Below are 15,526 nucleotides of genomic sequence, written 5' to 3'. Positions count from 1 at the left end.
TGAGTAAACTTGGCGGGCCACAGCGTACCCGTTAGTGGTCACGGACCACCGGGCCACCCTGAGCACTGGAGAGTGTAATGTAAGCAGTGTATAGTGCAGTATCTTCTTAAAGAGTAAAGCTCTCAAGAGCTCGTTGCATCACTCCAGTTTTTCTGTGGTATTTATTGAGACTACAGATGTAAAATTAGGTCGTCAACATCTGCCAACACCGGAGCCCATTGGAGGCTGCACTGTGTGTGAGGAGACATTACTTTAATGGCCTGATGTTGTCAACAGTGATGGATGGGTTATGATGAAAAATGAGTGTGGGGAAAAGCTTTTTGCAGCTAACAGATAAAACCAATGAAACATAATAGGCCTTTTTAGTATTATTGGCTGCTTGGATCATAATGCACCTGACTGAACCTGCTGTGTCAATAAAAGTCAGGAAACTTAAGCAGCATTGATGTGCAGATAGATTTGTGTGTTTCGTCTCAGCTTTATAATTTGCTGCGACAGTCTTGTGACCACTGCAGTCTCTCTCTGTGTGTGTCTGTCCTACCGTCTGTTTAAACCGGCTGGAGCTTCTCACCGCCTGTGTGCGACCGATGCAACAGTGAGGACAGATTGCGCGCCAGCTTTTCCCAGATGTTGAATGTCGGATGCTGCAACGGTCAGTCAGGAGTGATACATCACTATTCCTCTGTGCAGCGGGGACAGCAATGCGGCAAACTCTGCGCGGCCCTCCAGGAAGTCAGGGCAAGTCTCTCAAAACGCAGTGCAGCCCACGTTCACAGACAACCAAACGGCAGGGCGAATTACGTTTGCTTTTGACATATCATCAATAAGCTTCAGCCGAGTCGGAAGTCCGCAAAGGGAGAAGAGGGCTGGATGGGCCAACACACACACACACAGAGGAGTGAAGCAGGAGACTGCTGTTCATGTCCAGTGTGATTCCATCCTCTCTTTAAGCCAAACCACAATGTTATTTTTCAACCGTAATTGAGAGTGCAGTTCAGTTGTGTGGGAATGTCATTTTGTTGGAGGTGAGGTTGAGCAGTGCTGTATCCAGAGGAAACTGGACAACCTCTTTTTTCCTCGTCGGGCGATAAACTGTCTGACAGTTCCTCAAAAGAGTTTTTTGGGAGTTAGCGTTAAAAAGAAAATCCTATTAAAAGTCATGCACTTTGAGCTTTTTGACACAAATCGCAGCCGTGGTTGTTTTTTCGTGACGAGCCTCCCTCGGTTCGTGGCGCCCAGCGCTCACTTAGAGCCGTGACGCTCGGCGTTTCGAGCCCGGGTTGGTGCCAGGCGGGTCGGGCTTTGCTGAGGCCGGGGAGGCTGCAGAGGGAGCACAGCACCGGGCCGAGGCGGCCTGGCTGTGCATGTGCTGCCAAACAAAAAGGCTAACAGCAAATGAGGAGAAAGAGAAGCCAGCTCTCCTCACATGCAGTGTGCTCACTTGTAAGAAGCAGAGGACGCAGGGGATTTGTAAAAAGACCGATTTATACTTTATTAGGTGTGAATGAGTAAAGGTTCAGAATAGTAAAGAGAGACTGCAGCTGGTGCTTCACGGTCCAACGAGATCAAAGGTTACCAGTCCTCCACCGCGCCCGCTTTAACAAGCCAGCTCATCGCTCCCTGAGCAGAACATCTGCCGATGCCATTCATACTATAATGAGTGATTAAAAGCTTCCCATTGAGCTACAAGTGAGCCCGTCACAAGCCCCTCGGTGCTCCGTCCGTGCTGCTAAACCGGCTGCCGTACGACAGCGGCGACCTGTGCTTTTGCAGGGAGGAGCAAAGAAAAAGATGGACCCCGAAAGCGTCGGGGAGAGCGATGCTCACGCGGTGTGAGAGCAGTTTTAGCACAACAGCTGCTGAGGCGCTTCAGCAGCCATACATTACAAAACCGGATCGCACCGCTTCCAGTCCTTGGTACTGCCTGGAGATATCCTAATTCGGGGGATCACGCATTCATCATGCACTCGCTTTCAACGCCCGCTGCACTAATACGAAACATGCTGACACAGGATATCTTGCTCTTTGACTGTGCACTGTGCTGAAAGCAAGACAAACGTGCATCAGTCCAAACAAGACACATGGATGCACTGGCAACGATCTCCCTTTCAATGTGTAGATAAAACATGAAGACAGATCACCACCAACTGTTCCTGTTGAAACTATTCATCTCATGATTTATACTGTATGCACAGCGCAATATAACATGGAAATGAAATATTAGGGAGCAGCATCTTTCAACTGGCAGATTAAAGAGTGCACGCTTGTAGTTTTGAGCGTCAGAAAACGACTATACTATATATAGATGAAAGTCCATTCACCCTTTAAAATGTGTGCCTTTTTTATTCATTGCAACCGCTGTGAATCCAAGACGCAGTTTGAGTTGTGTTCATGCCCAACAGACGGATTTAAGCCCAATGTTCACTTCCTTTTCAGTTGTGTTTTGGGCCTCCACTAGCTCCAGAGATGTATCCGGCCCGCTGCTCCACTGTGTTCATCATCAGCTAATCACTGACCTGGCCTGAGCAGGTGGTCTAGAGTTCTTCATAGTAATGAATGTTTTGGACCAAACAATGGCTTTCAATCTGCCGAGGGATTTGAACTTAAAACCCTGAGGCCGCTCTTCCATCATGGCATCCAGACTGTGAGAGAGAATGAACGTTGCGGCCGGCGTCGCGATGGCTCCAGCGGTCCAAACGGCCATCTGCCTGTGCTCTATGTTGGCCGCTCGCTGCCAGTGGATGGGCACGCACAATGACATCAGGGATGTTTCAGATGCCCACAGTTCCCATCATCCGTTTGTCTGCGCGTCTCCAGACCGACCGGCTCTCATCACGGGTGAGTAGCCTGACAGCCGAGGCCGCTGTACTCAAAATCAACGACTTGAGAAATGAGTGTCTCGCAGATGCCAGTTGGTTTGTCCCTGCAGGAACCCGGGCCAGAGGCTCAAATTAGGAACACAGGATCAATTAGAGGCTGAGATTAATGGCGTGCGGTGCTGATAATGAAGCGTCCGGCCAGTGAGGATGATACTGCTGTCTGGCTCGTGCCATTTGTCCTCTTGTCTTGCTGGTGAGCAGGCTGCCAACAGATGGAGCCCAGATGAGACTGGTGGGCTTTTATAGTCTCCAAGAAACCCAAGACTCAATTAGACCTCAAAGGCAGCACACGGTCCAGACCGGCTTCCACTGCCAAAATACTGAATTGTGGTACTTTCCCAGTAAAAGTAGAAATTACTAATCACATCGCTGATTCCAATACATTTGTTGAGTTAAGTTTAGTTGGAAGATTTATAGTCACCAACGATGGGGTTGGCAATGTTTGCCGGTTCATCACCACTTTGGAATAAAATATCTCAGCAACTACTGGATTGACTGCAGAGAAATGTTGTGCAAGCAATGCAAGCGCATTTGTTGATCCTTAACTCTTCACCGTCATCAAGTCTCATTTGTCATTGATGAATAAAAAAGCAAGTAAAAGCTCTGAAGCACGGATTCTTCTCTTTAGTTTGAAGTAGACAGATATCCTCCCACAGAAACACCTCAGGGAAACGTCTTGCTTCTGACAGCACTACACTATATTTCAAATGTGTTCAGGAATGATCTGAATTCAGACTCATTTAAAACACCAAACAAATCACAACAATGTGACATTTTCCTGTTCCCGTCGTCCTGACCGTGGCGTGGTGCGTTCCTCCAACAGCGAAATGTAACATAAACTCATTTATCTTGAAATATGTGGCGCACTCAAATTTGACAAATTGCATTGCAGTTTCACTCAAACGCTGCCTCGCAGTAATTCAGCAGCCAAAGAAATTAAAAAGGGAAATCAGACTGGATTGGGCGAGAGCCAAGGCTGCATTTAGTCGATCCAAGTGTGATCCATGGCACACTTTCAAATCCAATACCACAAATGAGAAACTTTAAACCGTTGAGTTGTGTGATGTAATCGCTCTGCTCTGTTCTGCTGACAGATGTTTGCATCGCTGCATCTTTGCATTCATGTAAGATTGTGACACGGTTTGTTTTTCCCTGACATCCTAGAAACACACAGACACACACACACACACACACACACAGAAAGAGAAACTGCACAGTCATCCGTATTCCAGCGAAGCGCTCTCCGGTTTGCTAATGATGTCTGTCTATAATGAGGAGGATTAGTGTTGCGAGGCTTTAATATTTCTGCTGAGTGGGCCTCTTCTGGGTCCCTCGTCTCCCGCTCTCGTGGATGAGGAGGATTCTTCTGAGGAATTAAGAATACAAAAAAAATCCTTCACTTCACTCAGCAACCTGGGTGCACATATAATTCCATTGGATGTCTGCACGATTAGGGGTAAACGCACCATCAGAGACCGTGAGCCTTGGCTGAGAGTGAGACCTTTGGACGGCTTCACACAAATGTAAGATCCTTAATCCAAGGAAACGTTTAGAGTTTTACATCAGACGTACTTAGCTGACAACTTTATCCAAATCCCTTTCATTGCAAGAGGACAAGTGATGTAGAAAAGGTGAGACGCATGGTGTGAGGCGATAGGAGAGGACTTTAAAGGGCGGGAGGAGCTGCACTCTTCTTGGTTTTCTTCAAATGAAATAGCCCACTCAGTCGACAGCAAAAAGCAAAAGCAGCCATGTAGGATAAGCTGATCAATAAGGTTATGAATAGCGTGAATGCTAGTCAACCTAAGCTGTGCTGGAAACGAGTATAATGTTTTGAAGCGTGAGTGTGCATCTGCCCGAGTATTCTGAGGTAAAATTAAGTTTTTGGTGAATGGGGTCTGGTGGCTTTGAAGAGAGCGATGTCGCGGCTTCAGTTCCTCTGGCGGTCAGGTGAAGCAGCTGGAGACAGGAGCAGCGGGGAAACACATTTTAGCTACAGAGAAAGAAAAAGTTCGACTGTGAGCTGTATTTTCATGGCTTCACCTTGCCGTGGGTCAGCCGTTACAGGCACTGAAGCCGCTGAGTCCAATCCACCAGACTTCATTGACAAAACACATTATTTTACGCTGCAGAACATGGGAGTTGCTGAGTCCACTGACGCATCATAGTTAGTTATTGTGTGACGTCCAGATACAACCTAACGTGTGCTTCAGAGCAGTGCATGGCTTAGACGCCGTCCTAGAAAACATTTGAAGAAGGGCGTGGGGAAATGTAGTTTTTTTTCAAATTTAGATGAACGGATTTGAAAACATAAAGGTACACGCCTGGGAAGCCACTGAACGATGAAAACAAAACATTATGAACCTAAACTTTGGTCTCCAAAGCCGCCTCACGTCCCTTTCTACCCACCAAATCACATCCATGTTCCACATGTCCTGCCCACACTCTGATCTGCTGTACTACTGCTAGAACCCGCTCTGGACCGCACGCCGTTCAGTCTCCTCGGCTCGCTCACCAGGTTTCAGACAATTCCTTCCAGGAACAAGTGTGCGGCCTCCGGTTCTGTGGACGAGCCCCCGCTCGTCCCAGCTATCATGAGTTCTTACACAAATACATCCAGGTGAAACTTTTGCCCACGACTTTCCGACCACGAGCTGTTTGCAATTCCATCCGGTCTGACAGCTGTGAACGCCTCACACGTGTGGAGTATCAATTGCATGTAAGACGTAGACGTGTCTACGTGGAACGAGGCCTCCAGGAGATGCAAAAGGAAAATACTTGTTCTCTTCCTTCTGGAAGCGACTGCTGCACAGCACGGACGCGGCCAGAGTCCAGGGCCTGACGTGATGTTGTGGAGTCGCTGCACGTTCGCTCAAACCTCAAGAGAAACATTAAAGGGACTCTGGGAGAAGATCAACGCGCAGTTAGTTAACGGCTGGAAGTCTTTTTATTGTGTTAATTCTAGTCCAAGGAAAGTTATGCGACAGCGTTTTAACAGCTTGACCTTTTAGTATTAACACCAGACACTATAAATAAACTGTAGCAGACAGGAGATCAAAGGTCAGACTCTTTCACATATTGTTGCTGAATAGAGCAAACTAGATCAATATGAGTGGATATTCATGGCAGTCAGAGGTGATGCGTTTGGCTTCAGTCATTAGGACGATACAGTATGAAGGCGGGGCTCCAATAAACAGCACACATAGAGATCACTATCACTCAACGCTACTCCACTACAGCAACTGGAGCATTTTGAAACCAAATAACTTTGGAAGGAAATAGTGGATGAATTGTCCGCTGCAGTCTGACGCCTGAGAGAAGCCATAAACGACCTTTCTTGGCGATTCGTCTTACTGATCGTTTACGCAGCGGCCAAGTCCCCCCCCCCCCCCCCCCTCCCTCCCGTTGGATAAGCACTGCGGGAAATGCGAGGACTTGGGCTGACTCGTGGATCCCTCTCATTGTGAACACGTGGGGTCGGAGAAGAAGAGCACATTATGTCAGTAGATTATCTGTCGGAGCTCGGAGATGCCGCGCCGTGCCGGCTTTCTGCTGCTCGGCTCCCAGCAGCTGCTCCGTTGGCCTCGGTCCACTCGCTGGGCCGGCAGCGACCCGCCGCTCGGACGACCTGGCTTGTGCCTGCAGCATCACGGTTTGGAGTCTCAAGTGGACGGAAGAAAAACTAAGTCTGTGCAGGGGAAGTAAATCAGACTCGTCCGGCACTGACAGCTGCAAGTGTGACGGAGTCTCGGCTGCAGGTGCTGCAGGAGGCGGCCCGTGGGCACGTTTCCAATATTCACGGATCGAGTTGTCAATATGAGGCCAAAAGTTTCTGAAAAATGAGTTCCTCTCAAGACGGGGTGGGGGAGGCTGTCTGTGAAAAAGACTTCAGATTGATAACGGGGTCCAAGCCCGTGGGATAAACAAGTCAAACTAATTAGTTTTGCACTGGGAGAGCAATGCGTTCACGTGTCATCACCTCGGCCTCCTTGGGGGGGTTTAGCTCACTCGGTCCAGCCAAGGAGAGAAAAAGCTACATTATTGCTTCATAATTCTGGCCTTGTTCCTGTTCACGTTGACCTGAGAGCTGTGTACAGTCACGGCCTCATGGCCTGACAGGGAAGGCAGCTATTGGACAGTTTTGTCATCTGACCCACATCATCGGTCCAACGTGGACTCACTCTTTTCTGACAGTTCGCGATTCTTTTTCACGCGGTGCGTTCTGCTCACCGGCTCCATCTCTCTGGATGGTATGTGTGTTGGTGTGTGTCAGATGTTTCCTCCCCCCCCCCCTCCCTCTGCACCCACGCCATAAGCAACCGTGCTTCCTCAAAACTTCAGTTTCCCAAGCTGCCTGAGCAGAGCAGGTGGCGGATCAATGGGCTTAGTAAGTCACTGAGACAAAGAGCAAGCCACACACACACACACACACACGCACGCGCACACAGAACAGACACACACACACAGAAGTCGCTGTGCTCTGAGCCAGCAGTGTGTCAGTCCGGACCAGATTCACTTCATGTGACAACAAGTAAATAAATAAGTGCTCAGGAGTTTATAGCACAGCTGGTTTTGACACATTCTGCTCACCGGCTGACGTTAAGGAGTCAGCAGCACTCACATCACATGACCTTGACATTTTCATCCTGCTTATTTCATGTTATTTGTGTGACCGCGTGCCTCCATCGCAGTCGCCTGAAGAACTCTGATGGACGCATGAAACCCGTTGTGAAGCAGTCATGGAGCCACCGTTGACTTCCCTACGATACACTCACGCATGAGGACAGAATACATGGAGCAGAGAGCTGCACAGGAAGCTGCCCACATACAAAACACAGCTTTAAGGAAAGGGGCACGAGGGCCTGCAGCCCGCCGCCGCAGCTAACCAGCCTTAGTCACGTTTAATGGAAGGAGGGCCGATGCCAGGGCCAAACCAACGCTGCATAAACACCAAGTCAACTCTCGTTAAAGTGAGGGGCAATCATCTCCCTGTGACGACAATCAGTGGTTAAGCAGCCCGTCATCTCGTTAAAAAGCGAGAGGGGCGGTGGGGACGACACCGCCAGCATCGCTCAGCCAGATTACACAGATTATTGGTCAGTCGAGTGTGTCGGGGTTTGAGAAGGTTTTCAGGTTAAGTGGCCATGTGGTTAGGACAGTCATCGCCATCCCTCTGAATAATAAAGATGATGATGGTTTGTGACCGGCGTGGTTACGAGTGGCTGCTTGGAATCATGGGAGGAAATTAAGACGCAGAGCAACAAGTGGCGCGTTGAGACTGATGCCTGAACGGCACATAAACCACGTCGCTGCTCGAGATGGAGTTCATTTGAACTACTTTATAGGATGAGGTACCTTTGCTCAGTGGTTCTCAATCCAGGGAAAGGCCCCCTCCAAAGGGCTGCAGGGTCAATCCAAAGTCCGTCACCTTTTCTTTGTGAAATATCAAATCATTTCACATCCTTGGGCGTCAAAATCAAAAGAAACCATATCAATTCCACCAGCTCGCCTCGGTGGCATTGCTAACAACTCCAAAAATCTAAAATAAGACGAGGAGCCGCTGCTCTCTGTGGGAGCCAGGAGCCAAAAAGGTTTAACAATGCATCGTGTTTGTCTATTATCTGAATCAGAGCAGTCGCAACAGCTGTGAAACGGAGCAGAAAGCACAACATATCCCTCTGAAGTGGAGCGGACGTAGAAAGTGGCTTCAGATAGTCCTCCTTAAGATAATTCTCAGTGCGTTAAAGATGGATAGAGTTAAATAACAAAGTTGTAACACTCACCATTTGCGACTGGCTCCTGGGGCTGCCATTGATATCCTCCACCTTCTCATTGGCTGCGTGACAGAGGAAATGAAGAAACGAGATGTTTACTGTCGGCACATGGACCCAACGTCCACATCACGCCGCCCGGTGACTCGAGTTCAGGTGCACAAATCCAGCTGGAAACCTCTGCTGAGGTTAGCATAGGAGTGTGTGTGTGTGTCTGTCTGTGTGTGTGTGTGTGTGTTGAGGTGCGGAGCGATGCAGGAAAAGGTCCGGGAGGCAAAGCTGCCTAATTCGTCAGCTGCCGCCAGAGAATTACTGACAGGCCAGCTTGGCCTCATTGTCTGTTGGGGGGCGAGCAGGGAGGGTAAAGTTTCAATCCAACGAGAGAGAGAGAGAGAGAGAGAGAGAGAGAGAGAGAGAGAGAGAGAGAGAGAGAGAGAGAGAGGGAGAGAGAGAAGTTGGAGAGAACAGGAGAGCAAGGAAGTTGGGTTGAAAAAAAACGAGAGATTTAGGAAGAGATTTAGGACGGCATTTGTAAGAAAGGCAGCATACGTAGAGAAGGAAATGTGTTTATGAGTGTTGGCGGGTGATAAACACAGAGTCACAGAGAGAGAGAGAGAGAGAGAGAGAGAGAGAGAGAGAGGGAGAGAGAGCAAAGACAGTGGACGTAAGAAGAAGGAAAAGAGCGCGTGAGAGCCAGCGTTGTGTTATTCATCCCGCTGTGATCAGTGGCGGGTTCACCAGTCAGGTGGTATTTACCAACTGTTAATAGACCACATGAGTGTTTTCTGACCTGGCGTGCAGACCGCAGAGGCTACGACTGTTACAGACGTTGAGGAAGTGACGCCTGCACGCTACAGTCTCGCTGTCTTGTGTACTTGTTTCTTTGTGGCGTCGTTCCACGCGATGTGTGTTGTCACCTGGGACTAATCACACCAACGTCGGCCATGTCACAAAGCAGAAATGTGTCTCCGATGGCAGTGAGTCACTTCCTGTGGCGACCCGTCCGTACACGTGGTTTCTCGGACCGCAGCAACAGTCCTGAAGGTGGCACATGTTTCTCGTGATAGGCTCCTCCCACCAGCACCACGCGCCCATGTCCCAAAGACAACACCATCACTCTATCCCGTCTATCACAGTCCTGGGAGACTAAAGATATCAAAGATGTAGGGCTCACAGCGAGGAGTAACCGCAACGCCATTGCTGCATTTGAATTGTAATCCCTCACAGCGCTCTGTGCTCACACAGGACCAGCACATTACTGTAATGCGTCAGTCGGTAAATGTGTTACGGCCCAACACTGGTAAGAGCAGGAGGGAGGAGAAGAAGAGAAAGTGAGATCAGAGGGGGGAACGAAGAGAGAGAGAGAGAGAGAGAGAGAGAGAGAGAGAGATGAAAAGATGGAGACGAAGAGAAGCAGAGCGCCAGAGAGGGAGACACAGAGAGTCTAAAAAAGAGGAGGTACAGAGACAGAGGGGTACACTCTCTCTGGGATCCAAGGGGAGACACGTACTGCACCCCAGGGTGTCACAGAGCCCACATATCTGTGCTGCTGCGCCTCACCCTGCCACCCGAAAGACAAGAGAGCTGCTGAGATTTGGCCCAAATAGCAGACTGAGGAACAGCTTCTCTGCAAGCCACCACAACAAAGACCAAACAGTGTGTGTGTGTGTGTGTGTGTGTGTGTGTGTGTGTGTGTGTGTGTGTGTGTGGGTGGCTTCATCTATCAGATAGAATGAATTGAAGGCACACGCAGTGTTTTATTACTGCTGACAACACATCTGCTTTATTAATATTATTTTGGAACATTGAAACCTGAAGTGAGACATTACACTGAACTCTGTCATGATAATTATGAAATAATAATCATGATTATTGCAATTAATTTAACTTTTGGTGGAGAACTTAATTACTTATTGTGTGGGTGTGTTTTACGTGTGTGTGTGTGTGTGTGTGTGTGTGTGTGTGTGTGTGTGAGAGAGAGAGCGATGCCTACCTATGATCTGGATGATCTGTGCCAGCAGGACTCCATCGGTGACGTCCTGGCTCAGGTCCTTGATGAGGCGCTGACAGCCAGACTTGGCCAGGTAGTGGTTGGCCCAGTCCGTGTAAATCTGCAACACACAACAGGATGTCCGGTCAACGTGTGTGTGTGTGTGAGAAATACAGACAGAGAGGAGAAGAGTGTGTGTGTGACACGTTTTAAAACAGCAAACAGGACATGAGAAGGAACTCTCCATGAAGAGCTTTGCTGTAAGAGGCCGTTCTCTTTCCAAACCCGGAAGATGTCGGATAATCTTTTGTGTTGTCACCTGAACCTCTTAACGGCCGCTTCGTCTGTCAACAGAGCCCAAGAGCCGGCCGATAAGCGACGCTTTGTCCGGGCGGTCGACAGACCCGAGCTCGACAGCTGCTGCGGCTTCGCCGGGCGCCGAAAGACGTCAGCCTCGTTTGGCCCCAGAGGACGGAGACGTCTCCTCAGAGAGTCTGGCTCTTTTGGTGCCAAGCGGGTCCATCAGCTGGAGGGGCGAAGGAGCTGCTCCGGATGAAGGAGCGTCATCCTCCCTGGTCAAGCTGGCTCAAGCCAACAGAGTAGTTTTAAATACTCTAAAACGTCTCCAGACCTCTCACTAAGAACAGCTGAGGGATGACGGGAACTAGAAAAAAGGACAGAAGCGCCTCAGACAGCTGTGGAGGAACATCTCTCCTCCTGCTCGGCCTGAACTGAGATTGTGGGACCAAAAGGAGAGCCAAATAAAGACACCGACTGCTGCTGCCGGAAACCTTTTGCTATAAAATAAAATAGGAAAAAGCAAGGCAGGCGGGAAGAGCTTTGAACGGTCAAAATCTGCTCAGAAAATGTGAGATCTTCCTCCGAGGGTTTGTTAAAAAGAAGAATTAATTCAGATGTCTTACACGCTGTACTTCCTGTCTGTCAAACTGTGTGGAGGGACTCTAACGTCTCCATGAAGGCTCCATAACTGCAGCAGGCATCAGGAATCCCCCTCGTGAAACGTGGTTCTCATGATGAAATGATCCCGTTTTCCCCTCGTTTACCTCACGCCGTCCGCCCCGTAATTAAAAGCGTTCCTCTCCCGCTCTTTCCCCCTTTCTTGGAAGAGCTCTTTTGAAAGACGCCGCCTCTCAGAACTTTGGATCTGTTGTGGTTTCCCTCGGCCACTTTCCCCGCGATGAGACGTCGTAAAGCCGAGAGAAAAAAAAAGAGTGCATGCATACAAATGATCACACGCGAGAGGCTTACACACACACACACACACACACACACACACACACACACACTGCAAAAACAACCGCATCCCATCGGGGGGCACGTAAACAAACAGCAGGGCAGGAGGATGGAGAAAGTGGGGAGGAATTAAAAGTGCCACAGAGCAGCGAGGGGGAAGTCCACTAAGGCTCGAAGACGAGCTGCTGGACAGGGAGCTTCATCAGAGGCCTGGGACAAAGACCAGGAAAACGATGGTTTTGTTGCATGTTTAGCAGCCACATCCCGCCGCTTTAACGTCTCTCTCCTCAGAGTATCACAGCAGAGACATTTACGTCCAGATTTAGCACAAAAGTTCACAAAACGTCCGGGATGTCAGCGAGAAGAACGCAAGCCAACGTGCGCTTCCATCCGGTCCTTGAGTCATTTCCATGTTGATGCACTGAAACAAAACGGTGGCTGGAAAGATACCTCACGTCTCTGGGAAAACCGGTGAAGCCTTTCCATCACTTCCTCCAGAGGAGGCGGGGGGCGGGCCATACCCCGCCGGATGAATTCAATCTGGGCGCATTAGCGGCTGAAATAGCAGCTGCCTCTGCATCTGCTGCCGCTCCTGGAGGGATCTGACTCCGATAAACACACATCTCCAGGGCTCCGCTCTATCCACGCCGTCTAGCCCGGAGGTCAAAACAGCATTAGTGAAAAAAAGAAAAGGGTCGGCTTCACAACGCGAGCTTCACACAGAATGACAATCACAGGAAGGCAAAGTGAGGCCACTTTAAAATCCCGCTCTGAGCTCTAACACTCGTCTCGCTGAAGGGAACAAAGCCTCCGTTGGGAATCTAAAGAAGGATCACACGAGCCTCTGAAGGTGCTTCACAAGATGTCGGTGACATCCAACAAAAAAAGTTACTTCTAACATTCATTCATCACTCCGCCATGTTCCAACAAGTGGCTTAAAGAGTCCCAGAATGGGACAGCTTGGACTGTCTGACAGCTGCGCTCTGTGCTCTCTGACCCCGTCTTGGTTGCCGCATTCCTCTTTTGTTGGGCACAGAATTGGAAAAAGAAACTTTGCTGGTAACCCAGAAGAAATCTGCCCGTAAACAAACAACTTCTGGAGGTTTTTCTTTCGGGACTTCAGTGTGAAACATTGCGAGAGAAAGAGTGAACGTCAATCGAGCTCCAGCGATTAAGAATCTCTTGGCAGCATGTTGAAGCCTGCAGGTGGATCTGCGGTGTCCTGGTTTTAAACCTACACCTGAACCTGTCCTGGACCCCCCCCCCCTCCTCCTCCTCGGTCCCCTCTTCCCCCTCACTTTCTGACAGAGCACAGACATCAAAAGCAATCTTTCTTCCAGGAAGAGCCGACTCACTGATCCACTCTCTTTGCTTGGTGTTCAGTCTGCCATCAGCCTCCTGCACCCGTTAACCTCTCTCTCTCTCTCTCCCTCCCTACTCTCTCCTCTCTCCCTCTCTCCTCCCTCTCCCACAGTCCCAGCAGCTTGATCCGGCGCTACGACAGAGACAAAACATCAGCTTCAACGCCAAACTCCAGCTGTGATGAGTGACATCATGGAGACGCTCATGCTGGATGAGACAACGCGCACATACAATCAATACAAACCTAACAGCTACTCATACACAAGCACCCCTCCCTCCACTTGCCCACCCTTTCTGTCTTTCTGCAGCCAGCATCAATCAGCAGAAGTCCGGTCTCTCAGTGGATGTTATCCTCTCTGATGAAGTATCTTCTCCTCCTCTGTGCAGATCTCTCCCCCCTCCTCCCCCTCGGCGGCGCTCACAACAGAACCGCTCTCACCCCGGAGCCGGTAAACTGCCTCCAACAGTCCTGATCACAATGCAGTGACTACAGCTACGCAGGTGTTATTGGCAGAGGATGCAGTGGCGCCGCTGAGCCTCCAGGGGGAGCCGGGTGAAAGGAGGGAGAGAGAGAGAGAGAGAGAGAGATGCTGAGAGGAGTGAGGGGAGGAGGAAGTCAAACTGTGCAGCAGGACTCCCTGTGTTCATCACTTTCCCTCCACTGAGTGACTGCTGATGTATGGGCTCTTTAATCAGGGCTTCATTCCAGCAGCGTCTAATGAATTAAGAGCTTAAATGCTTTCAAGGGGTTTGTGCATGCGTACAATCGCTCCGAGGACGTTTAGCTGTGCATTGCTGTTTTGAGAAACCAGGAGGGATGTCTGCTGCGTGGCTCGAAGAACAAACACAACCCAGACTTGGCACGCGTGACGCGGCGCTCCGGCACAAGTCCTGAATGTGATGCAACACAACGTAAAAGCTGCGTTCACCAGGTCGATGCAGCCGTGACGTGATGGAGCTTCCTCCCTGACTCCTCTCTCATCTCCAGGGTCTTGACAACCCACCCTTGAGTGATGGAGACGGAGATGGAGGCAGCCAGGAGGGGATGGCATGAAGGTTTATGTGGTAGAGACGACAACAACAAGATGCGCACAGGAAGTCACGCTCAACAGGAAGTCTGTACCGGCTGACGAGTGGTGGGAAGAACCACAGAAGTAGAAACAACAACAATTATTCCTGCATGAAAACAACAAAGTAAAGTGTTGGTATTTCCATGAATAACTCAATACAACACCTCCATGTTTTAAGACTGAACAAATACTGCTTTGAATTTTAATTTGACCCAAACAAGTTGCACAAAGTCATTCTGGTGCCAGCGCTCAGACCTCAGGTCAGCACAGGCAAGAGGTGAAATCAGCATTCGAGCATCAAACTGGGCATTCGTTCACAGTGAAGGTCACACATTCATGTGGCAACATGCAAAAGACACTTTGAAGTGGAGCGGGGGCGTTCAACGATAGAGGTGAAGTTGAACTTTTCAGGCCTTCATGTCAGTTTGGAGAAAATACAGGAAGAGTTTTTATTTATTTAAAAAAAAAATAACTGTCCAGCTGTGTATCGCAACATGAGGAGGAAACAACAGCATGACTGCGTTCCTCTTGTGTCGGTAAAAGAGAGGAGACCTCGTGGTGGAGACGTCTCGCTGTGAGCATCTGCTGTCCACTGAAGAAGAGTCCAGAAGGAACGATAACCATGACATTTTGGAGTTGAGGTTGAGGGGTCGCACGACTGTCAGCGTCCCGCTACATTAAGCACCTGGAAGCCATTTCTCCTGCATCAACCTCCTCTTGGCGTCTCCTGGGATACGTCTGACGCATCTCTGTTCCCTCTAGAAACCATCATTATCTTGTCCGGGGAGCGGGGAAGAGAGGCCTCCTTTCAAGCCCACCTCATCCTGAGGTAATGGCAGCGGGCGGCGGTCCAACGTGGCCCCGCTCCAATCTCACAAACACCCGGTGAGTTTACGCCGGTGCATATACAAGTCACACACTCCCACCTCCTTCTGCGGCGAGGAGCCATCAAGAGGAAGAACTCTATTTACGTGACAGCGTTATCCGCGACAAATTATTGGTATTCATTTTTTTAAGAGGCGGCGACGGACTGCGAATCTGGGACGTGAGCGCGATGAGCGGCGAGCGCGTTTGTTTCCGTGCCAAGTGTCTCGTGTCGGGCTCCAGATGTGTCCAGTTGAGTTCAGCACACGGTGATCAAACACCAACCAGTGCACCGAACGAATGTGAGCAATCAATTAATGCACGTTCTGAAAACAG

At 49.7% G+C, this 15,526-nt stretch overlaps 1 protein-coding gene across 9 annotated transcripts in view; it reads right to left on the bottom strand.

Moving 5' to 3' along the window:
- Nucleotides 1-15,526, bottom strand: part of nav3 (neuron navigator 3) — a 302,596-nt gene that overhangs the window by 108,160 nt on the left and 178,910 nt on the right. For all 9 annotated transcript variants that reach the window (XM_068586930.1, XM_068586937.1, XM_068586933.1 and 6 more), the window contains 2 exons: nt 10,644-10,761; nt 8,663-8,715 (listed from right to left, as the gene is read on the bottom strand). In XM_068586930.1, the coding sequence (XP_068443031.1) occupies nt 8,663-8,715; nt 10,644-10,761 (171 nt within the window). The remainder of the gene's footprint in view (nt 1-8,662; nt 8,716-10,643; nt 10,762-15,526) is intronic.

The sequence above is a fragment of the Clinocottus analis genome, unplaced genomic scaffold (assembly GCF_023055335.1).
Source record: "Clinocottus analis isolate CAN_PGR_092001 unplaced genomic scaffold, fCliAna1.0.p SCAF_20, whole genome shotgun sequence".
Lineage (NCBI taxonomy): Eukaryota > Metazoa > Chordata > Actinopteri > Perciformes > Cottidae > Clinocottus > Clinocottus analis.
Note: the sequence above shows the minus strand (reverse complement) of the source record. Positions and strands in the feature narration are given on the sequence as shown.